This window comes from Eucyclogobius newberryi, unplaced genomic scaffold (genome assembly GCF_026437365.1).
Source record: "Eucyclogobius newberryi isolate DKJ021-1_F unplaced genomic scaffold, fEucNew1.0.hap1 SCAF_19, whole genome shotgun sequence".
NCBI classification, from domain to species: domain Eukaryota; kingdom Metazoa; phylum Chordata; class Actinopteri; order Gobiiformes; family Gobiidae; genus Eucyclogobius; species Eucyclogobius newberryi.
In genome coordinates, this window is record NW_027315823.1 from 8,309,964 (window position 1) to 8,335,576 (window position 25,613).

Below are 25,613 nucleotides of genomic sequence, written 5' to 3' on the forward strand. Positions count from 1 at the left end.
GGAAATCATATTACTCCAACCATAATCCATTTATAGTTTATGATAAAAGGTGTAAAAAACAACAGAATAAATGTAGACTTCTGGAACGAGCTTAGTCAGACATGTAGGTCACGCATCAGTTAAAAAGGTCTCGTGGAGATGATGCGTCTTAGTGCGAGAATCGATGTCAACATGAGTATTATCTTGCTTTAATATGTCTCAGATTTAGAAGATGGTGATTTTTAGGCCAATGTCACGACCTGCAGACATTGAGACCCATTTAAAAATAAAAATGAAACATGGTATAATCTTCTTAGTGCAGCTGATGACCTGCGTGGTCTTCCCCATGTCTTATAATCACCATAATCATCAGGGGTTTTTTTTTCGTTCGAATTTGTTTTGGTCTCTTCTGTCACTTTTGAACATATTTATGACCTGCAGAGTTATATTCTCAAAACCCAAGCTGCACGTGTGAAATGAAACGCTTTACAGACCTGTGGGCTTGAAGTGATTTGAGGCGTAATCATTTTACAATCAGTAACACTCCTGCTGCTGTATTACACATCTCTGCGTAAGACTATACTTAATCTGGTCAACTGGCATCGTAAAGTTCCCACAGGTCGCCACAACATCAGCGATGACAGGATTGGATTAGCTCCAAAGGGTGAAGATGGAATTGTTTTTTCCAGTTCTTGTTGTTTTTGGCAGATGTTTACAGGTGTTGCTTGCTCTCTGGGCCTTTTGAGTTGACAATAAAACTACTGTACTGTCTTACATGTTGTGTTTCAAGCTCCCGACACAGTAGCAACATGTTTTTAATGAGAACCTTTCATGACTTAGACAACATTTCCCTAGACATATAGTTGTGATTTCATATGCTATTTCAAGGGTTGTAGTAAAACGTATTATTGTAATAGCTTGGATTTATACTGTGCTTTACAAGTGCTACAGTAGGACATGTACTAAACACAGACAAGACTGAGCTCAGCATCTTTGGCCCATAGAAACAGAGAGAAAGTGTTAGCAGTCACCTTCAATCTTGCGCTCTAAAACCTACAAAACGAGATAGAAATCAGAGGAAAAATGGACTCAGACTTGGACTTTAACAGCCACGTCAAATCAATAACATCAGCAGCTTTTTACCATCTAAAAAACATTGCCAGAATCAAAAGTACAGAGTCTAAACCAGACTTGTATCCATGCGTTTGTCTCCATTGGTGCGAAGGGAACCATAATTATCCGGAATGTCACTCATACTTCATCCACAACGCAATTAATTCTGTAAACCGTGTCTTTCATTAACTCTTTGACCTCGGTAAAACGCCTCGCTTGTTAACTCATCTTAAATCGATGGTCCCCAAGCTGGAATGTGCACCAAAGCCACTTGAGCCACAATCTGATTGGGGGTCCGCCATTGTCGGACAGGAAGTAAACAAACAAGTGAGCCGTGAGATAGACAGCTTCATAACAAGCGGGCCTTTTGTTAGCGTGTATTCTCCAGCGGTTGTAATCCTCACCAGGGGAAACGGGCTGAAGTTAGCAGATCAGCTCAGCGAGGACCGTGGGGCGGGGTGGCGGGGGGTTTGTGGCATAAAGCAAAGATTAGGGGCTCCTTTTTGACCCTCTTTGGAGAAATGAGCTCTGCGCCAAAGACAGGACACACGGGAGAAAATGGGACTATCTGCGCTGGTGGCCACTCACAGTCTGGAGGAGCTTATCAATTGTCCCGGCCGATCACGACATGTGTAACGTTTACGTCAGCAAACACTCGAAACAGTGCCTTCGGTGACACCGCACTCGTTCTGCTGTTTGCCGTACGGCTCGGGAAGGACTCAGTGCGAGTCCCTTTCGTAAACGGGATAATAGGGTGAATATGGAAGCAGAATAGAAGCTAAAATGTAACGCTTTGAGGTCATTTTCAGTTGGATTCATGGATTGCTAAGTGTGGGTCTTAGTTGAGGTGTAGCTTTTGCTATTAGCATTTAGGTGGCATTGCTGTCGGTACCACAACATTATTTAATAAAAACTAAATTATGCGATTCAATGTCACCAATTTACACAGCCGTTCCACTCGGAATGATCTGTTCAGGGATCAAACCCACAACCTCCTTGTTCAGATGCTTTATTGCCAATAGAGTTGTCAAAAGTATCGCAAATCAGTTACTAATCAATACTAAAACTAGCATCAAAACCAGATACTAATTTAAATCTGTACTAAATAACATAAACAGGACAAAATTTTGAGTTTTTTGAAAAACTCAAATATTTTTTTGAATTTTGAGTATGTTGCTTGGTAGCGAAATCCAGTTTGAAATCTTAGTATCGTGACAGCACAACTTGCAAATGACAATAAATACATTCATAAATAAATAATCATGGACAAATGGCAGTTGGGGATCCAAACAAAGAAACAGAAGCTCATCTGACCAGTAAGTTTAGATTTGTGTAGCAATAAAGAAATGACAAAGGTATTCTGATTTGGGAACACACCAACGCATATTGACAATAAGGGGTTTTCATAAATACAATTCCATTTATTTTTGTAATGGCCAAAATCACAACAGCATTTGCTCGAGGGGCTTGTGAAATAAATACTACTATTTGTCAATATTGATTTAATGTTTTATTCATTTTCTATTGAGGGAAAGGCACAAAAATGGAAGTTATAGTATTTTCTTGGATATAGTATAATTTGTTTGATGGGGTGCCCCAAGGGTCAATCCTGGGGCCCCTTCTGTTCAACCTCTACATGCTGCCGTTCAGTCAGTCGCACGTGTTGCATCAGATATTTGTGTGGATGGTAGTTCCTTGTGCAACAACGATACAAATCAATATCCAAGACGCCTCCTCTTTCATTTCATTCACCTCGCGCAGACAGCAGCCATACAAAGAGGGCAGAGACAAGAAAAGCACAACGGCTGCAGAGAGAAACGACAGAAACCTTCGGTGGCCCGGTGGCGCCGCAGGGAGAACTGATCCAGACTGACAACAACTGCTCTCCTGCCGAAGAGGAGCAAGGAGTAGAGCGCCTCTCCTCGGGGCTCTCATACAACACATCACCACACTATTGATGCAATAACAGACACGAACAGACAGACAGGGGGAAACTGTTAGCAGGAAAAAGCCTTAAAGGGAGAAAAAAAAAAACAGCAATGACTAACTTTGTGTCTTTTGTGTTTGTTTTTTCGTCAGGACGGACTGCCCTCACTCCTGACATGCACCTGTCGCCATGTCAACTCATTTCCATCCATAAGGACCACCTCGGATCAGTGTTGCCATGTTACGCAAATGCCAAACTGGATTTTCGATACTTTCAATTCAGTCTCGACGCTCGATGGCAATTACAAACTCACAATTTTGACTTAAATAGTATCTTTTGTTCTTATACTTGTTTGGATATAGATGAAGACCTTTTTTGTTGCGTTCCAATTTGTCCTAATCACGTGAATCTTTTCAGTGTTGATACTTCAAAAATTCAAATCGTAAAACGATGTCAATCAAATCAAGTTTCAATACAAGTTTTAGTATCGATTCGTGTCTGGGTATTGATTCTTTTGAAACCTCTGATATTGACCACTTTAGAGCAAGATCCGACCAGTTCTTTTTCTCGTAAACCTCCCTGCTTCCAGGAATGGTCCAAAATGATGATTATTATTTTTAAATTAACCATTATTTGCTAAAAACGATTCCAAAACCCATTTGATCTGGGATGTAAAATGATTTGTTGCATGATTGCGTAAAGCCGTATTTTTTAGTCCATTTTTACTTCTTAGTCGGTTCAAAAAGAAAACAGATAAATAAATAAATACATTTTTGATTCACCCCTAGTTTAAACTAATATCCATGTCTAATATCTCAGTCAATATAACATTAAAAATCTGACTCCCGAATTCACCAGCTGAACATCCCAAACCACCCAACCATTGTCTTTTTCACAACTTGTTTAGCTGTACCATAAATGCCTTCGAAAATGCTTTGAAATTCATCCTTCTTCGCCTCGTATGTTACAGCCGGTATAAGATAAAGTGTTATATTGATCTAACTGATGAGGCAGTGTTTGCTGACTCACAAAGTGCTTAGTGAAATCCTGCTCAGATCAGCGGCAGCAGCGGCGCACGAGTTAACACGACTGGGCAGATGTCGCACAACTCTTACTCCTGCAGCTCATTTGTACAACAGAAGGAGAGGCCTGAAGAGCTTCATCGTGATAGTTGCAGTTTTTTTACCCCCGGATTTAAGCGAAGACGTCATAACAACCGCAACTACAACAGGACTAGACCTTGTGGGCAAAAGTAAAATAGTAGGTAGTAGTAGTAATAGTCGGATAATAAACGACAATAAGCAATGAAGCCATTGAAGTGTGGAGCAGTTCTGACTGAATATAATTTAGGATTTACACGTTCATAACTGTCAATTTATCACGTATTATGGTAAAAGTAATCACAGGTGCCACGTGCCATGCTAACGGTAGCTAAAGTGCACAATCGTGAGCAGTGTCATTATTTCCCTTTGTGCCAAAAAGACTGAATCCTACATGTATCACTGTGGTGGATGTGTATCGGGCGTCAGGGGAAACGAGACGATAAAAGCAGAAAGAAGACTATATAGATCACTAATGCATGAATCACTCTAAACACGACTTGAGGGTAAACAATATCATCATTTAAATCAATTTTGCATAATATGTCCCAAATAAAATGCAATTGTATTCTTTAGTTACAAAAAAAAATAATTATCTTCTTTGAGAACACGTACCATATTTTCCGGACTATAAGTCGGACCGGAGTATAAATCACACTTTTTGAGGAAATTTATTTGATAAAATCCAAGACCAAGAACAGACATTTCATCTTGAAATACAGTTTAAAATAATAACAGATTAGAGAACATGGTGAATAGGTGTACGTATGCTAACGCTAACACCTTCAGCTACATGACGCACAGACAGAACTGTGGTAAGTGTCTGGTATGTTAACGTAACATATTAACAGTTATTCAGATAACTATAGCATAAAGAACATGCTAACAAGTTTACCAAAGCATCAGTTTTACCCCAAATCACTAAATCCATTGAATTCTTCTTCCTCTGTGTCACTTCTAAACAACTCCACAAACTCCAGAGGTAGAGGAAGTGCAGATTCTTCTTCTGCGTCGCTTAGAGCCTAGAGCGCAATCTTGCAGGTGCCAGTGTGAAAATAGCGAATAATATCACATAAGTCGCTCTGGAGTATAAGTCGCACCTTGGCCAAAACTATGAAAAAAGGAGCAACTTTTAGCCCGGAAAATACGGTATACAGAAGGAGAACAGTTACTTGTTTCATGATAAGAACTGCAGAAAGGGAAATGTTTGGTAAAATGACTCTGACACAAAGGATCAGCAGAGAATTCTATTGCACCGTCAAAGTCAGCAGAGGCTCGTGTGGAACCTGCTTAAATCTTCTCCAACGCGACGCACGGCGACGGTCTAAATCCTCTGCAGCGGTGAGATGAGAGCCAGGTGTGGGGCAGATTATCACGCAGTCTAATCATGAACAGTGGGCTGATAAAAGTGACTTGAATGGTTTTAATCTGCTCCTCCCGCGGCTCACAATCCAAATGTCATCGCCTTTGTGCTTTACTCACATCGAATAATCTCTCGACGTACACCTCCTCGTTGACCTTCTCCCGCAGCATGTCCTGGGAGTGACGCACGAACGTCACGTAACCGTCGGCCACGTCCATCCCCGGCTTCTGCGGGACCACAGCACAGAGACGGGTGGAGTTAGTTTGTTTGGCTTAGTTTGAATTAATACAATCAAATGTAGCTTGAATATAATAAATGCGACAGCGGCGTATATGTATGAGTTGAACGGAGTTTCCTGCACAGTGACACAAACTTAATACAAGATCTAATATATAGTGCAGATGTACCGTAAGTCTAGTAGACAAAGGGGCAGTCATTATGTTTGCTCACTCACACAAATGCTCGATCTGCACTATTTTATATATTTTTTTCTTTAGATTAGCAGAGCTCCTGTTTGACTTTCCATTTTCTGTAGTGTAGAAATAGAATAAATAGGATCATTTTGTGGTCATTATTATATAGGGATGTATTGTTTGCTACACTGGGGATGTTAGTTCCTTGAAAATACACTAAATTCAACACTTTCTATAACACGACTCTTCTTATTCTGTTGTAAACTTAATGAATGTTTCTGTGTCAGTCTAGGTAAAAAAAGTGGGTAAAAACTTGGCCATGAGTCAAGATCGAGGCTTCTTTCTGTTAACCTGAAGCTTTCTCTCCGTTGAACAAACTCAGCAAACACAGCATTTATTGTCACAACCTTAGTTAACACATCTGCAACAATAGTTAAAATGTGCAAATGAGTGTTCTTTTTACAAGTACAAGTCTGATTTTGTACATTAAGAACACAATTAGCGTGCCGGGCTGAAAGTGCGACCCCTGCCAGGGTACGCAGTGCCTCAACACATTCTGTGACAAGGCATTAATTTGAAATTTGGCATGTTGCTACGGCCGAAGTGTTGGCAGTTAATCCCGATCTGAGCCGCACACGACAGCGACAGAATGGCCATGTGTCGTACAACATGGAGTCACAATGTGCGCGGCGGCAGAGTGCGCGGCACGAGGCACGCCTGCTCTGTGTCTGGCCACATGCATATGAATGGACATTTGCGGAACAACTCAACCGCTCCATCTGGATGATGCAGTACATGTGAAAGCATGGTCAAATATTTGTACACGCAGCAGACACAGACAGCCACAGTGGCCTCACAGAATATCCGACACTGCATTTGAATTCACAAAGCAGCTTTTAGGGGGAATTTAAAGTAGGCCATTGGTATGTTGAGATAAGGAATGAATTGGTTGCATTTTCCTGTTGAATTGAAAACAAAAACACAACTGAACGTCAAATCCAGGAGAGAACGTGTCACTTACAGGAACATCCACATACTTTGAGGCCGCTTTCACCTGCAGGTCAAAAGAAGAACATAATTTGGACTATTGAGCAGAGACTACATGACACTTTGTGTGTAGGACACACTGGCGTGACCAGACAATCTGCTTATATTGACTTCATCTACTGTGTATTAAAAAAGAAAACAAATGTGCTCTGCTGTGGGGCTAGATTTACAGAGGCACCTTTAAGATTTCAAACAATGATTGATGGGCTGTTTGTTCCCCGCCTCAAAACAAAATCAATAAAACGTCTTTTTACTCAAATAAGGAGTTAAAGTAAAGTGCTGCAATGTCAAACAATGTTTTGATTTGAATACCGCTGGCTGCAGCATTGTGAGTTTGAATCTTTGACAGTTTGCTGCATGTCCTCCCTTCTCTCTGTCTAATGAAGCCTACGGGCCAAAAAGTCTTTAAAAAAAGATGTGTCTGTTCTAAAATCTCAGCAACAAAAAAAGTCACGTATTTATCCTGTTGTTGGACATTACGTTGACAGTGCAGTACTTACTGTGAAAGATAGGAAAGAAGAGAAGAGTGTTCCTTCGTCATATCTGGAGATTTTGGCTAAGACGCTTTCTAGAATTACCACAAACTGGACAAAGAAAAAAGTCAAGTCAAGTTAACTGAGAGTAACGTTACTTTTTGCATTTACATTGAATATGCACTAGACTAGACATAATCATGTATATACGGAATGTGTTATGAAACTGTGCATTGCATTTTAAACCAAGTACACAGTTTGTTTACCACCCGGATCATTTGGCACTTGCAGTATTTAAAGTCTAAACTGTGCGCATATGGAAAAGCAGTGCAGAACGTGATTGGAACGGCGTTGGAACAGGCTGTACCTTGGCAACCAGCAGCGTCGTCATCTCCCTCACTGTCTCCTCGATCAGATTGTCGATTTGAGAATGGTATTGTCTCTGCAGGAACACACAACACACTGGTTACTATGACATCAAGCAACAGCAACAGGCTCTCACTTTTCGTTTCTTATTCAACATTATCAAGGTCAAATGCAGGGGTTAAATTGTTAAAGATTAAGTGAATAATGAATGTGTCGGTTCAGTTTTAGCCATTTTAGTAGAATTAAAATCAATAATTATGTCGGATATGATTGTATACGCAAAATACATATTCATTAGGTTGACTAGACACAGTATTTCTCAAACTGTGTTACGTGTACGTGTCTGCAGTTGAGTAAGTGTTTGATTTAGAGGCGAATCTGTGAACATTATCATCATTCTTTGTGCTCATCATCACTTAGAACTACATTATCCATGGTTTAGCCTCATTTTTATTCATAATTTAGGCCTGATACAGTCTGGTATTCGATCTGGTGGTACTCGGATGGCCAGATTATCTTCTTGGTTTGAAAGGTTTGCGATCCCCTGTACCAGAGTTAAGCATTGGATCGAACCACAACGCTCAGACGCATTCAAACTTACTGTAATTTCCGGACAATAAGTCGCAAAAAAAATTAAAAGTAAAAAATAACTACACTTTTTTTCATAGTTTGGCAGGGCGTGCTGGACTTATACTCCAGAGCAACTTAAATGTGATATTTTTCGTCATTTTCACACTGGCCGCATTTCACGTGTTGATTATTTTCACACTGACAACCTCAAGAGGGCGCTCTAGGCTCTAAACGACGCAGAAGAAGAATCTGCACTTCCTCTACCTCCGGAGTTTGTGGAGTTGTTTAGAAGTGACACAGAGGAAGAAGAATTCAATGGATTTAGTGATTTGGGGTAAAACTGATGCTTTGGTAAACTTGTTAGCATGTTCTTTATGCTATAGTTATCTGAATAACTGTTCATATGTTACGTTAACATACCAGACACTTACCACAGTTCTGTCTGTGCGTCATGTAGCTGAAGGTGTTAGCGTTAGCATACGTACACCTATTCACCATGTTCTCTCATCTGTTATTATTTTAAACTGCATTTCAAGATTAAGATTTCTGTTCTTATCTTGGATTTTATCAAATAAATGTCCCCAAAAATGCCACTTATACTCCGGTGCGCCTTATAGTCCGGAAAATACGGTACAGTTAGTCAGCGGACAATGTCTATCGACACAATTTGCCGGAATAAAGCAAGAATGCCGATCTTCAACGTAAACTTCATAATTAGGAGTTTGCTTTACCGTAATGACAGTAATCTAGGTAAACGGACAGATCCATCCATCCATGAATTCAGCCAGGAAGACCTATCTGCAGCCTCCTCCTCCCTCCTCCTCCTCCTTCCTCCTCCTTCCTCCTTCTCCTCTTCCTCCTCTTCCTCTCCAAGACTCAACCGCACCTCAGCCTTCATCACAGCTCCAGATACTGCTCCCCGCCGCACGCCGCACTTCCCCTGCACCCAATTATAGCCCGGTCGCCTTCGTTTGAACCCACGATCCAGATGCGTTCCCAGTCGTGGCCTCTCCCGTCTCCCCCTCGGCATCTCATCCTCTCACTGTCGCCCCTCTGCGCTGCTCCCCTCGTCCTCATCCTCTACCAACACCAGCCACACAATTAAAAAGCTGAAGTTTTACGTTGGTCCGTTGACTTTCCTATCGATCCGAGCCCCGTTATGTCCCCGTAATCGTTTGGTCTTTAAACTGTGCATTTGCATTATCAATCCATTCTTCCAATTTCAATTTCCGCTGCACGAATTCCGGCAAAAACACCCGCATTAACATACCGGTAGTTACTTCACCCAATTTGTTTACCCTGGGGTTTTCTCAGTCGCTTCAAAGTGTTACATTTGGCAAAAAACGCAGGCTTTTGCTCCGTTTCTCAAAAAAAAAACAAAAAAAAAACAAAAAAAAAACGTGAGGGAGTGAGAAACCCTATTGTTCGACTTTGTGGCGCCGACAGAACAGCGAACAACCTGTCAATAATGAATTCCACGTCAGTAATTGGTATGGGATCCCGCGAAAACCCGAAACGTCTCACTTCGAGCCCATCTATATTCAACGCTATCTACACATATGCTAATGAAATCCAAACAATTCAACGAAGCGGAAGACAGGCAGGGCAAAACTGACGATTAATTATACATCGGGGAGCTGATGGGTGAGAGCGCCGTTAAAGCTGTGGCCACACTTACCCCAGTCACTCCCGAACTTTCACGAGAGACAAAAACAGCAGAAAAAAAGGTAATTTGAAGCGACACGCGACGTGGAGATTGATGTGAGAAAAGCTGAAAGGAGGAAGACGTTAGCGGAGAGAACGTGAGCGCGGTACCTCCTGACCCACGTCCATGGCGCACAGTTTGGCCGACTGCACCCGGGCGTCGACCATCACGTTGAACATGGTGCAGATGGACTGGGGCACGCGGAAGTCTGTGGTCCGACTGCTCCGCTGCAGCTTCACCTCGAAGGCGGCCCGGGTTCTGCAAACAGGAGGCCGATGGGTTCAGGACAATGCTGTTTTGGTACATTTAGTATACATTTAATACGTGACGTTAAAGGTGCACTGTATAGCCATGGAGGTGTTGTTTTGCCCAGAACGTTCCACAGTAGGGCATTACAGTACAAGTTTTTTTTACTATTTTGTACTTTGGTTTTAGGGTTAGGGTTAGTTTGTTTCGATTGTTGTAAAGCGCTATACAGATAAATCTTGATTGATTGAAGCTTATGTACCGTATTTTCCGGAATATAAGTCACACCAGGCAAAAAATGCATAATAGAGAAGAAAAACATATATAAGTCGCACTGGAGTATAAGTCGCATATTTTGGGGAAATGTATTTGATAAAATCCAAGACCAAGAACAGACATTTCATCTTGAAATGCAGTTTAAAATAATAACAGATTAGAGAACATGGTGAATAGGTGTACATATCCTAACGTAACACCTTCAGCTACATGAGGCACAGACAACGAACTGTGGCAAGTGTCTGGTACGTTAACGTAACATATTAATATATTAACATTCTTTATGCTATAGTTATCTGAATAACCGTTAATATGTTACATTTCCCAGATTATTTCAAACCAGGGGAAAACAGGGTTCAAATTCTGCAACAGAGACTTTATACAGCTCACTTGACCCTTTGCTCTGCCTTTATCCATCATCTCTGCTCCTTCATCACCACTTGACAACATCTCTTTAAGTAAATGTACTCTACATTTTGTTGTATGAAGTGGTCCTCGTAAATGAAAGCAAGAAATTAAAGGGAAGTCAAAATGATAGTATCTTTCAACAACTAATTATTTCTGTCAACCTCTGCCTGTCTGGTACAGTAAATGTAGATAGAGTGACCTAAGGATTCAAAGTATGCATGTTATGATTCCATGTTGTAAATTATAGCAAGTGTTTGATGATGTCATTCATTACCTTAAATACATCTATCTGTTTCACGTGTGTGCTGATTTGACAAATACATGGTGGTGCATTGTACCTTTTGACACAGGACTCGATCATGTCGCTGGACATGAGCTTGAGACGTGTTTCCAGATGTTTCCCAAACTCCTCCTCCGGCCAGTGCAGGTCCCGGATAAACGTCTGCAGAGCGTCCAGCTTCCAGAACAGGTCTTCTGAGGTGCCCGAGCCGTTACTGTTCAAACACATGGACAGCATTAGCGACGATACAGTGTTTGTTATTTGAACATTAGTTATGAATATTTCTATTTAAGTTGGAAAATGTTGAGGAAAAGCTGCTTTGGGTAAATTATGAACAATGAACCAGGAGATGGGCAAAGGAGCGCAGGGCATTGTGGGTGAGAATTGGAATTGCACCAGGAATGTTCACAAACAGGAACAGACATGAAAAGACGCGCATTTCACTAAAGTCATATTGTTTCGTTCATCTTTTCACATCCTATTACAAGACAGATAGTGGGGGTCTCTTCCCATTTCCCCCCCGGAAGTTCCATGTCTGAATCCTGGCATGACCGTGGCAACACACTCCTGGCATGGACACCAGCCTTAAGAACTCCTTTAAAAATCCATAATAAGCACTTTCTTATCTTCGTCGAGCGTAAATTAAACCGCTCAGTCTTGGTTTGTGACGTGATGAATGGATAAGATATGAATAGATGAATACGGGGCCGAGTTTTGAACGTGTAAAAGTTGCGAGTGCCTGTGCGTGCGGGTGAATCCCGATGAAGACGGATGTGCTGTGGTGAGGGCGTCGCGCTCGGCGGGACGCTGTGGGAGCGGTGACACCTCGCAGTCCCGCTGACGGCGTGCACGTTTCACTTGACTTTAAAGTGCTATGTGTGATGTGTTAAGAGTATATTGGGAGACAGTGAAGGATATTAAAGCTATCACTCACAGCCTCATTTGCATAGTATTAGAAATGGCTTTGAGGGGAAGCAAATCCGGCAGTTGGAGCATTTATAACAGCTTCTGCATATGAACATATCACCTACATCTTTTATATTTTATTTAGTATTTCAGTAGTTGTGAGTACAAGGCCATCAATACACAGAAGTATAAATGTTTAGCATATTTTTAGAGTCAAATGTTTGAAGGTGATGCAGTGTTTTTATAATTAGTAGAAATATATATTTTTACATGGTAATTCAAATATATACATGCACGTATTATGTCACTCTGTGTGTATTCAAATCTATTTGTTACAGTCCCAACTATGCATATTTAATGTGTTCCTTTGGTAAGTAAGAAAGCAAATAACTAAAATCGCCAATAAAGAAAACTAATTCAGTTGCGTTTGATATTTGGCGAATACAATTTCGAAACGTGCAAATGAATTGTTCAAGTTGCACCGAAACAGATTTGACTATTTTCCATAACAGATTACTAACTGAATATCGTTAAGTATGTAAATTGACTTGGAACGGAGGGTGTCACTTTTTCTATGGCACATGTTCCCCTCTCGGACTCTGAGCCTCATTAGCGGCCGCGTCCACAACGACGAGCCGCCGCGCTCATGCCAGGGACATGTGCGCCGCCGGGCCCGCGCATACACACTCTGCGTCACTATTAGCTGTCATCCAGTTGGCTGCGGTAAAGCTGGCCATTTGTGCGAGGTTAACGCTTGGCACTGTGACATTTGGGACTTTGGGCATTTGGAGGCTGACACTGGGCAGAGTGCTTGTTACAGTCCTGTGAAGACACGCACAAGCACAAAACTGTAAGAGAGTTCACTCCTCGCTCTACAAATGAGACATGTCAAATGCGCCGCTTGTGCATTAGCAATGGTTTCGCAGTGAATCAAGAGTTTAAATGGATTCCAGTGATGGTTTGATGCTGACGCTGGCCGGTTATTTCACATTCATCAACATATATACATTTTAAATACATTCAGGAGCGTTAACATTTGAGACAAGGTTTAAATATGAATTGCTGATGTCTGAACTACAAGGTTATTTAGTTATTTTCCTCATAAAGATCGTTCTATTACCCCATGAAAAAAATAAAAATTCAGCCTTTGATGTTTAATAATTGCAAAATATTTAACTGTAATTTTATCTTGATTGTGATTCATTGTCCTGATCTATAAAAGCATTGAATAATTTCCTGACCGGTGCACAAACAAAGTGATGAATTGTATTATAAAATGTATTATTATTAATTATTAGTAGTATTATTAAATCTAATCTGTCAAAGCTAGGTAAAAAAATAATTAAAAATAATAATAGTTTTATTTTTGTCTTGGTTTTATACACATATGAAGGTGCATATAAATAAATGCATATATTTTTTGTTTCTTTCAGTACTCACTTGACCGGCTCCCACGACTCTCGCTCGAAGCCCCTGTGGATGGACTGAGCGATGGACGACTCCATGAGGTCCACGTAGCGCACCACCAGGGGGGCGTACATGTCCTGCAGGTGTTTGTGGAACTTCCCGTTGCACAGGTTATCTGCAACGGGATAACACACCGGTCCCGGCTACATTGGTATCGCGAATGTTACATGTGATACGTCCGGTTCGCACTTCACAACCTGCTGCATCGTTCTTTCACCCGACACAACCGGCGACAGAAGCACGGCCGGGTTAATAAGACACATTTTCCTCTAGGACAATAAAAGTTGATTCTGTCCATCCAACCATATTAGGAGTAGGAGTTGTTTGCCTGCGTTGGGAGAGGATGACTAGAGGCAAGGTGAGCATTACAAACACTAAATTATGTTCAAAGCCAAAATAGCACGAGGGAACGTCTCGTGCTTGTCTGAAAATGTTTATTTATCAAACCCAGCCTTAACACTGTCCCTGGGTCTTCGTCAGCTTCCAACTGCTAAAAAGACAACAGCGAAAAGACCACAGGAGATAAAGTGATGGCTCACGGCTCCATGCAGGGTGTGCCGCTCCTCTCTCTCGCTCTTTGTTTTCTCTCCCCCTCTGAGCATGTGCCTGTGTGTGTGTCTCTCTGTGTGTGTGTGTTTGTGTGTGTATCCCTGTGTGTGTGTTTCTGTGTGTGTGTGTATCCCTGTGTGTGTGCGTGTGTGTGTGTGTGCGCGTGTGTGTGTGCTGGCACTGGACTCAAGGTCGATGATACACAGTAGGTGCCATGTTTGTTGTGTTCCCTGATTGCCACGCGTCCAATTAGCCACTTGAGCGGCTGCTGTCCACTTGGATGTGTTGTGTCCAGGAGTGAGTTCACGGGGCTCGCCGCCGCCGTCCGCTCTACCATTACTTTAGACCTCATTAACTCCTCCAATGGCATCCCCACATCAAGGCCTGTCCGCGGCTAAGGCTATTTACTGCTCCATAAGTGTACCGCTGCGGGGCAGCGCTGCGGATAACCTTCTGTGGAAAAGATGCCTCTATCACAACAGAGCTGACTGCTGTGGCGCCAGGGTGAGGCAGGGGACATCTTACCACTTTGACGTGTACTGCATTCACATATTCATGTGCAATTACTGTCGGGATCACATGCAATGGTATTTATGTATTTATTTGTCTATGGGAGTTTTTATTTATTTATAGGAGATCTTCTACTGAAAGTGTTTTTTCAGACTTCCTATAAGTGATCTGTTCTTCTGTATCTACCTCTGTATCTACCTGCGTTGCACCAATGAAATTTCCCCATGTGGGACAATAAAGGATTATCTTATCTTATCTTATCTTATCTTATTCTGATGAGACACAAGTGGCAGAAAAGAGTGGCAGAAAAAAATGGATCTTCAATAAAGTTCCCTTAAAAAATATAAAAAACTGGAATCTGCTGCACAGTACGTAAGTGTCAACGTGTAATGAGCTGATAAAATATTACTATAATAGACTCATACATAAACTTATACAGATTTTAATAACAGATAATAGGGTATTTTTGCAAAGATGGTCCATAATAGGGATAACTGACTGTTGACGGATTGATTTTTGGAGATTCAAGTATATCAAAAATGAATGTCAGACGATATTATCACCAGCAAAGCCAAGCCAACATGTTAAAAAACATGTCTTTAAACATATTAGCTGAGGTTTGATTATAATTATGTGAAATACACAGAATACCCTTATATGGTAGTTTACAACATCACTTTTTTTCATATACTTGATATTTAAACGTTGCGTATCGTCAAAACAACAGTCACAATATCATCTAAATGTCATTATATTTCCCACCTCTATGCAACGACTCTCATTCAACTGAGAGCTAATGCAAAGCCCATTAACCGCCTCTGTGGCCACACCGGCCCCGCGCGTTCAGTTTAACACAACTGCCACTACAAAAAAAAGAGAATGGGGGCCAATTTGTTCCCACTAACAAATGAACAGAACAATCGTCTCCTTTCAGACGCCGCATAAGTGCACCTCGCTCTGCCTTCTCCTTGACTCCCGACTGACAAAGTGAAAAGGGGAAGCGTTCCCCGAGGACAATTAGCACCCCGCAGACGGAGCTAGGCTGCAGAAGAAGACCGGAGAGTGTATCTTTTACATGCACAAAGCTCCTGCAGGCAACGCGCGCTCTTCATTAAAGACATGACTGGCCGACGGCAACCAGTGGTACAACCTGCTCATTATGTTTATCACACACGCGCACTCGGAGGACAGTGTGGACGTGCCCTGGGTCACTGCCGCGAACCAACAGATGGGAGAAGAACCAGCGTCTAAGGGGACACAAGCTGAGAGGAGGAAGCGGAGACACCATTAGGAAAAAGGGCGCAATTGCATGGATCCGATGCTCTAAAACAGTTGCTTTTCTCTCAGCGCCACAGTCATTAGTGCAGGGACATTTTAAATATCAACTAAATAGTCTAAATAGTCAACAGAATGCATTTAATTTGCTCAAGCCATCCTTCATCTCACATTATTAGACTGGACAAGCTCACGAGTACAATAACTCTAAAGAGATACGATAAGAGAACCTTTGTTTGCCCCACAATTTCAATGTTGCAACGCACAGTTTAAGAATAGAAAGGGAATAGAAGCATGCAATAAAAAAACAAAAATAACTTCAATGAGCAGGTAGAGCAAAAAATAAAAGAAACTTGTAGGTACAATAGCTATGACCATGTTTGAGGAGAGTGCAGCAGAATAAATAATAAAGTAAAAGCAAACGAAAAGCATGCATTTAAACCAGCTGGAGCCTGTGAAAAATGTGTCTAAAATAGAGGAAATATGGTCTGTTTTGTTAAATATTCTTCTGTGGAAGGACATCCAAAAGCAGTATAGGACACGTAAATTGTTGCACATAATAATTATAATTCCAGTGGGTCAAATAATACTTACCACCCCAAATGTATGTACTTTCTGGCCACCCACATTTTAACCCCCGTGAACAACAGCAAAACATTTATGGATTTATGAGTTTGACAGGTTGCATTCAGATGATGTCAGTACAGTCTAATCTGCCCATAGTTTAACGTTGAGCTGAAGGACAGTATATACAATAAGGCCAGGCCAGAAATTGCTGTTAAACTGTCAAAACATCTCGACAAAGCTCCGTAATTACTGGGTCTATCACATGGAATCATAAAGTGGTGGCATCCTTGGAAGGACTTTAAATCATGAGAGTGAATTATATGTTTGGATTTGGACTTTGGAGAAAGATTCACTGATACGGAAAGAAATAACCAAATGATCTACAAATATTGAACTTTATCATCATTTATGTGGATTTGGCTCCATAAACTTGCCATATTACCGTAAATCTTGTGGGCACTGCTTTCTGCAGCTATGGAGAAAACATCATTTCACGTTGTTTCTTCAAACTAACAGAAAACACATTGACTATTGTGACAGATGAGGGCCAATAATTACAGGGATATTAACCACAAACCAGGTCAAACGTCTGCAATCCGACAGCGAAACCACAAACGATGTCACATGTACACAACCGATTCGCCCCTGCACTTTCCATCAGCGTTTGTGACGTGTGAAATCGTGTTGCGTTGAAGCGTCGGTCACTCACAGTCAATCCTGAGGACGTCGTTGAGCAACTGGAAGAGGGGGAAACTGTCCCAGCTGTCGGGGGGCTGCACCTCCAGCGCCGCGTCCATGTCCACGGCGTACAGGCACATGAAGGTCTCCGCGTGTTCCACCATCAGGTCCGACCACCAGGCAAAGGCCTTCAGAGAGACACCGTGTTAGACGAGGTTTACCGCGAACGATTTGTGCAGGATAGACGTTTTAATATTCCTAAAAGAGATGGAGTGGAGCGGAGCGTGAATATTGTTTACCATACAACTGTCGATATCAACTGTAAAAGCCAATGATTGTCCGGAACTTAAAGGTACGCTAGGGTGCATTTGCAAAAACAGATAAGTGCCATAACTCTTTTCAGCAGCCAACTCTATTTTTGTACCATAACAATATTATTCCTTCCCTTCTTGAGAAAATCCCCTCAACTTTACGGGTATCAAAAAGAACAAAACTTTCCGAACATAGATATCTTTCTCCCCTGCTCTTCTCCCTGTACACGAACTGCTGCACCTCCAGCCACGCCTCCGTAAAACTAATAAAGTTTGTGGACGACACCACCCTCGCCAGGCTCATCTCAGACGGGGATGAGTCCGTCTACAGGAGGAGGTGGAGCGGCTGGTGTCCTGGTGCAGCGGTAACAACCTGGAGCTCAACAACCAGGAGACAGTGGAGATGATCGTGGACTTCAAGAAAGGTAAAGCCCCCCAACCCCCCCTCGTCATCTCGGGCTCCCCCATCGCCACTGTGGACTCCCTCCGCTTTCTCGGTATCACCATCACTCAGGGCCTCAAGTGGGGGCCCACCATCAGCTCCCTCACTGGGAAGGCCCAGCAGAGGATGTACTTCCTGCGGCAGCTGAAGAAAGCAAAGCTGCCAGCGGAGATGATGGTGCAGCTCTACACGGCCATCACTGAGTCCATCCTCACCTCCTCCATCACCTCCTCCATCACCTCCTCCATCACCGTGTGGAACGCTGGAGCCACAGCCAGGGACAAACAGAGACTACAGCGCCCTCTGCTGGGAAGGTGATCGGCCGCGAACTTCCATCTCTGCAGGACCTGTACGTCTCCAGGGCTCTGGGACAAACAGGTCGGATCACAGCTGACCCTTCTCACCCGGCACCACTCCCCTCAGACAGGAGGCCACTCCCCTCAGACAGGAGGCCACTCCCCTCAGGCAGGAGGCCACTCCCCTCAGGCAGGAGGCCACTCCCCTCAGGCAGGAGGCTACTCCCCTCAGGCAGGAGGCTAAGGTCTATCCGGACCAGAACCTATTTTTAACTCTGCTTACCTATTTTTAATACCTGGCAGTTATTTATTGTCCATTGTTTTTGTATTCATTGTTCAGTGTTTGATGTTTGTGCCAGGACAAGTTCCTATGTCCGTGAATCCTGTTCATTGACAATTGGCAATAAACTTTATTCTGATTCTGATATCTGCTTTTGCAAATGAACTCTTCTAAGTAACTGCTTATTCCCATTGACACGTTATTGCTTTGCCTTGAATATTCCACAGTATGGTATTGAACATATCTCCACGGAGACGGAAACAGATGACAGGTCAGATCTATGGAGGGACGACCCCGTTCACAGCAAGAATGCGTGTTTTTTCAACGTAATTCACACACCGGAAATGAAACGAATGCCGGATACGCTCAGTGCGATGCTGTGGAACATTTCTGGCAGAGCAGTAGCGTCTCCATGGGGACAAGCAGGTGGCAGACACTCAATTAGGAAAAGTTACACAGAGTACACATAACTTATCTGAGGTTTGTAGCCTGATACTTAATTACATCCAGAAGGAAGCCAATGGTCTACACTTTAAGAACCTCAGCTTTTCTGTCACTTTTCACCATCTAAATTAAAGTTGTGGCTCTAATTGATCCCCGGGGCGTACGTCTGGTGGAGTGGGAGCAGGGAGAACAGCGCTTGGGCACGCAGACTCCCACACTTCGGAGGGAACAGCAGGCCTGGCAGGGAGCTCCTCAGACACTCGTCCTCCCGTCGTCGCTGCACTGGAGTGGTTTTCATGCACAGCAAAAATACAAGTGCTGCTGTGGGCGACCGACACAGGCCCCAGAGCAGCCGCGGGGTGTGCTCATTCACATCAAGCTGTCAACGCTGTAATGTGAATGCACCCAGGGGCCTGGATCAAGGCGCTGCTGAAGGGGTCACATGCATTTGCCGTGGGGGATCTCAGCCCAGGAACACTGGCCAAAATATCAATGTGTTGTGTGCCACATGTAACCGCTGTAGAGTGTGTGTGAAGAGGAGGAAAGGAGGTAAAGGAGTGGAACTGTCAGATGTTAGTTTAATCATCTGCAGGATTTTGTAATACATATTTTTACATGTATTATTTATATCATATTTAGATAGATTTGTATCCATGACACTGTTAGTTTAATCATCTGCAGGATTTTGTATTACACATTTTTACATGTAGTATTTATATTATATTTAGGTAGATTTGTATTAAAGACAAATTGCGCTTTTTTTGTGATGATTAGGTATTTAGTATTCAAATATAACAAATGCACATCATGATTTTCCATTTTGTTCAATATAAACTGCAATTTTGATTTAAAACAGCTTAATAATAGAAACAGACCCATTAACTTCCTGTTAAAAAATGCAGAACTGAAAGGCCAAAGGTCTTAAGTGGCATTTCAGTGCAGCAGTATGACATGGAGTCTGTTTTTATATTTCTATTTGTTATAATTGCAAGTAAGTACAAAGCAACGGGCATTGGGTCCATTCGTGTTCAATGTCCTCTCCAAATAATAATGCTTTTTATATTATAATATTGTATCCATAAAAAGATACATATAAGTAAGCTTGAAGGCAAAGTGAAGGCAGTGATTCCACATTTAAGAGCTGACTGTGTCTGTGGGTGGGTTGTTTGGTTGGGTGAGTCAGGCGTTGTGGGTGGGATGTGCTTAATGTCACTTATAAATAAAGTTTAAAACGTTTTATTATTATTATTGTTATCATTGAATATAGTTATTATGCTAAAAAGAGAAAACTAGATATTAATATTAGAATAATGTAGTAGTAAAGTAGAAAATATGGTCTTTTGTTCACGCAGTTTAAAATATAATTGCATCATGTGAGACTTTAGTTGATCCCTCCTTTGTTTAGCGTTTCAACAGTTTCAACAGTAGTGAATTAAAGAGTGAATTACATTGCGGCACACAAGGATTCCACCAGCGTCAGAGTGACAGAGTGCTGCAGTGAGCTCTGAGGTTGGTGTCATGACGAGGGGCATGCCTGGTCTGCTCCAGGGGCAGGGGCCGGGATGGGTGAAAAAAAAGCCCACTTTATGCAATGTGAGTATGGTTTAACCCATTCTTCTTAATCACACTTGCGTAAAAGTAGTGAAGATGATGTAGGGCAATGTCTGAATTATGTGCCAAGAAAAGCCATTTTGAAGATGGAGTTGTCTCATAGAGTAGAAGGAACACGGGGATTCATTTGGTCAATAAAGGTGCAGTATACGAGGGCTTTTACATAGCTCAATTCACTTTTCCTAATGTACTTTTACTTAACATTTAGAAATGATTTAAAAATTTGCTCGACCAAGATATTGTAAAGCAGTGAAGAAGTGCTCATGCTAAACTTTGAGACGTCTGCATCTTCCAACAGGAGTTTTCTCAACACAGGAAAACAAGGCAAAGGTCTTAACCTTGTTTTCGACAGACGGATCACATGGTTTTAAACAGGCTGCCTATGCATGTGCTCCTCAGTATCATCGCCAAGGTTTTGCCTTATGCACAATCTCAAAGGGACGGAAATGTTGAGAAAATAAAGGTTTGTTATAGCTATCAGTGAAGCCATGTTTCCACTGAACGGTACAGTGCATGTCGAGTTAGAAACATCTCTCTAGTGCATGAATATTGATAATTAAGTTTGCTTTGCAGCAGGGAATGTTCGATTGTCACTGCTCAGTGGAAACATGCCATGGGAGCATGCGCGCCATGTTTTTTGGAGAGTGGGAGATTGGACATGGGGCTGACATGACTAAAACAGTCACATACCTCTTTTCCCTGTTCACAAAACCGTTGAAAACAAAAGCAGAGAACGAGTAGGTGAATACAAATGGCAAAATACAAACAGTATATGTCATTTATTAACCTCTTCATATTTGAATGCTGGTTGTATTTGAACGTTTACAAATGTTCAAAGCAGGTGATATGCTGCAGTCATTGTGCCGCATACGTAATGAGATCAGCAGGATCTCTGAGCCACATAAACACATGAAATAACAATATTCTACATTCATAAAGACTCTGTTTCTTCCTGCTGATATTGTCATTTCTGATTTGTACATCTCTACAGGGGACAGGCAAAGCAATTGTTACAGAATCTCATTCTGCCTGAAAACTCAACTTAAAAGTGTAGAATGTGGGGTTCTGTGGTGCCACAACATAAAATGATGTATTCATTCAATTCAACACACATTATATTTGTCTAATTTAGAAAATATTATTTACAGAAGCTTAATGGGGAATGGGAAAAAATGCAGTACACCTGTTTCCTTGGGGAATATGCTTTGTTGAAACTCTACACTCCAGATGTTGTTTGACTCTTTTTGTAGACATGTTTATGATGTAGTGTGAGTGCATAGCCCTCACCTCAGCATGATGCTCTTCATTCTGCTGTAGCACCTCAATCACCAGCTCAGACAGACGAATGGTGTCCTCCAGTTTTTTGGCAGGAGTGACTAACCGCCCTACATTCTCTGGAGCACAAAGTGCAACGGTTAGTTAACGCAGTAACATCCGTGTCCAGATTTCATCGGTTTCGCATGACCGTGGGGACTGTTAGCATGCACCCTCTGAACAAGATGCATCTTAGTGCAAAAACAGTATCTACAAACAATGCTTTCACTATTTGAGGGCTTAATAAAACACAATGTTATCAAGAACAATGGTTGTAAAGAGTATTTTCCAGAAAAGGTGATACCTGCCTGTGGTGTATCTGAGATGACATGTACATGCAGAAGTTATGCTCTACGGACAGACAGGACCACTGGCATTACATATATTATTGTGTATGTATATATGTATTAGGTCAGGATGGAGAAATGATTTTGCATTTAGCTGAATGTCACAAGCCAAAATAAACAGTGGCTACAAAAAGAAACACCCACAAACAAACATTAAAATGACTTGACTCATGACCACTGCACTGGAAGGAGCGGTCAGTAAAACGCACACACATGCAGCGGTCTCATTCATGCTGGGCTCTGTTGGGTTGATTTCAAAGTGATTTTCACTGGGAAATTGTTGCTCTTAAAATCAACTATTTATAGTTGCCACAATGCAATCCACCAAAGCAGAGAGCAGGTTTTTGCTATCAGGCCTCAGTAGCACCAGTTTATTCACTGAATCAGCAGTGAAAAACACCGTAAGAGACATCACAGCCACACAACATTGTGGACATTCCCTGCTGTGTATCTGGGGGTCTTGGAATGTCCCAGGGATGTTGTGGGAGGCTCTGTGGCATGGCTAAAGTGATAGTTGGGTTTTCTCAGTCGTGTCTGACTGATGCTAAAGGGTGACAGTGAGCGCAGTTACAGTCAAAAGGCAGAAAAGGTATCGCTCAAAAGGTACGAGCAAAGAAAAGAATCCTGAGCTTAAACTGGCACGGGAGAGATTGAGGAGAAAAGCTTGTTGGATGATGCACCATTTGATAGCTAAACTTTTGATAGAAATAATAAATGATGCGTATCAGTTGTGTTTTTAGTTTGCTTAAGGATTTCTTGGCTTTATTTGGATAGTACAGCAGTAAAATAGGTAATACAGTAAATTATCAAGAGCCAGATTCTAACTAACGACAATAGCACGCCTGCCCCTCACAGCACTCAAATGTGACACTGCATTTTGAATCATAATCAAGGAAGTACAATTATATGATTTAATATTGAATATTACTTTTGTGAAATAGCACAAACTTGATGGTTATGATCAAAAAAAGCTTGGACGGAATTGAAAAATACAGACTGTGCCCAGTAACTGCTGCCACTCTGTAGATGATTATATTCTGACCACCTGTGAAGAGTGGAACTCACATGTTGAAATAAGTACATTAACAACACAAAGAAAGCCCAACTATGACTTTAGGACGACTGGATGCTTTGGTTAAACATGAGTCAGAGTAAATGTTAGACAAACAGTAGTATCACCTGGAGCCGCCACTTTAAATAACTCTTTCCTCTAAGAGAGTTTAAAAATGAACAAAGTTTAGTCAAAAGCAGATCAATACAGATAAGAAGGGAGAAAACAGACATGTTAACCAATCATTCTTATATTGTTGAGTCTTAATGAATGGGTGACTCATGTGTTTTCTGTATATATAGCACAAAAAAGTACATAAGGACACATGATAAAATGCAGTATAAAAGTATCCTGTATAAATTCACCCGATTCCCAACTATAAAAATATGTTATAGTATAATGTATATAGCACACCAGTTTCAAACATCCAAACTAAAATAACATACTCACGATATAAGTGCACTTTTTATATTCTATCGTGAGACTGAGGGAAAACGGATTCAAACTACATTTGTCAAAAACATCATGGACCAAAAATCTTCATTAGATGTTGCAACTATCAAATATAGCTGACAACACCGAAGTGTGTACACATGTTCTTCTCAAACCTGTTTTTACAAATACAAACTTTTTTCTGGGCTGTGTGTGTTTGTTCATCACGTTGATACGCAGGATTAACACACAAGCAAAGTAAAAATGCATTCAAGTGGCAGACAAAACAGACAGGACAGAAGCCTGGAGAGTCCAGAGGGCGGCGCAGACACCACGAGGACGACAGAGAGGTGACGGCTGGTCGTGGTGCATGCGGCTGGAAGAGAAACTCAGCACTGACAGGTCAATTAGGAGAGTACTCACGAATGGTTAAATCCATCACTTGAGACGCCAAGCAGAAGACAGGGTGCTCGTACATTTCCCTCTTTTTCCCTACAGAGAAAGAGGGAGAATACCGAGGCATGCAAGAGGCCGGATCAGAGCCAACTACAGCTTCATATTATGTGAACGTTTAAAATAAGCGTGGACTGAACATGTGTATGAAGATTCTGCACCGACACCATGTCACTGCAGCTCTAACCCAGGGTCCATGGCTTCAATTAAAGAAAGAGCCAAAGCAGCACAAAGATGCATAATCTGCAGATGCATGATATGATTATCGGTTTTAAATATGTTTCAATACCCACTGATAGTTTCCTTAAAATGGTGTGAAGTATGTAATGAGCCTGGGAGCTGAAGGGCCATCTTACAATGCACCTGGGTATTGTGTGGTTGGATTAACCATTCGTTCAGATTGGGAGGCATCAGGAGGTTGTCTCACTGGCACAGAAGAAATAAGGAAAGGTCTTAACGGTCACAGTTTACCCCTAGTCTGTTTTTTGCAGTAGATTAAGTTTAAATAGCCCATACACTCTGGAAAACTTGCTTCTTCATTTAACTAAAGGAACAACCATACTCCACAGACAATTCAAGTAAAGTAAAGCAAAAGCTGACTTGTCGAGCTCTAGTTAAGGGGAAATTCATTGACTGGTACTGTACAACAACACATGACCAGAGACATTGTGTCGTATTGTGTTTACATCCTTAGATAGAGGGCAGAGACAAGCGTGGCTATGGAAGGAAGAGGAGGAGGAGAAGGCAGGAGTGACCTGGGCTTAAGAGAAGCTGGCATGAAGGAAGAGTCACTGAATGCATTTTTACTCACTCAAAAATAATATCCTAATATTAGCCTGAGAAGAAAAAATACATACAAATTATCCATTTGATAAATTAAGTAAGAGTGAAGCTCAGGAGTACAAACAAGTACTCTATGTGTTGTACCGTAACTATAACTGTAAACAATCATACAACATACATGTCTATCATAAAAATGTGCTTAAGTATTCCTGCAAAACAACCAGCAAGTTTCTAAAGTGAGTGTCGTACCTTCCAGTTTGGCGTACTCTGACAGTCGCTGGTAGTTGACCAGAGCAGCCTGTTCTAGACACCTCCTGATGACCGCTTTCACATCCTCTTGTGGAACCGGTGTGACTATATCCTTCATCAATACCTTACAGACACACACGCTTTCGTTTTTTGGGGGAATTGGCACAATGCGGTCAGGAATGTTTAAATACAATAATATAATTAATTTATGATTGGCATGTTTGTAAAAAGCAGACAATGTAGCTTACTGCAAATTACTATAAAATAACAGGTTGATATAAATGATTCCTCTAATGTATGTGATATTTTGTGTAAAAGGGTTTTGGACAGTTCTGTATCACAGCTTCATTATTCAGCTTGCAGAAATTCTATTGTGAGTGAC

The 25,613-nt window shown here is 41.7% G+C and overlaps 1 protein-coding gene across 4 annotated transcripts in view; it reads right to left on the minus strand.

Annotated features, from left to right (window-relative positions):
* cadpsa (Ca2+-dependent activator protein for secretion a) overlaps nt 1–25,613 on the minus strand; it is a 93,845-nt gene that overhangs the window by 15,394 nt on the left and 52,838 nt on the right. Inside the window, exons 16-27 of one of the 4 annotated variants that reach the window (XM_072451616.1) lie at nt 25,232–25,355; nt 24,170–24,238; nt 21,890–21,996; nt 17,250–17,406; nt 13,613–13,754; nt 12,860–12,994; nt 11,325–11,480; nt 10,167–10,314; nt 7,783–7,857; nt 7,443–7,526; nt 6,917–6,949; nt 5,602–5,709 (exon numbers count right to left, since the gene is read on the minus strand). In XM_072451616.1, coding sequence (XP_072307717.1) covers nt 5,602–5,709; nt 6,917–6,949; nt 7,443–7,526; nt 7,783–7,857; nt 10,167–10,314; nt 11,325–11,480; nt 12,860–12,994; nt 13,613–13,754; nt 17,250–17,406; nt 21,890–21,996; nt 24,170–24,238; nt 25,232–25,355 — 1,338 coding nt within the window. The remainder of the gene's footprint in view (nt 1–5,601; nt 5,710–6,916; nt 6,950–7,442; nt 7,527–7,782; nt 7,858–10,166; nt 10,315–11,324; nt 11,481–12,859; nt 12,995–13,612; nt 13,755–17,249; nt 17,407–21,889; nt 21,997–24,169; nt 24,239–25,231; nt 25,356–25,613) is intronic. The other 3 variants (XM_072451617.1, XM_072451618.1, XM_072451619.1) reach the window with 3 other exon arrangements.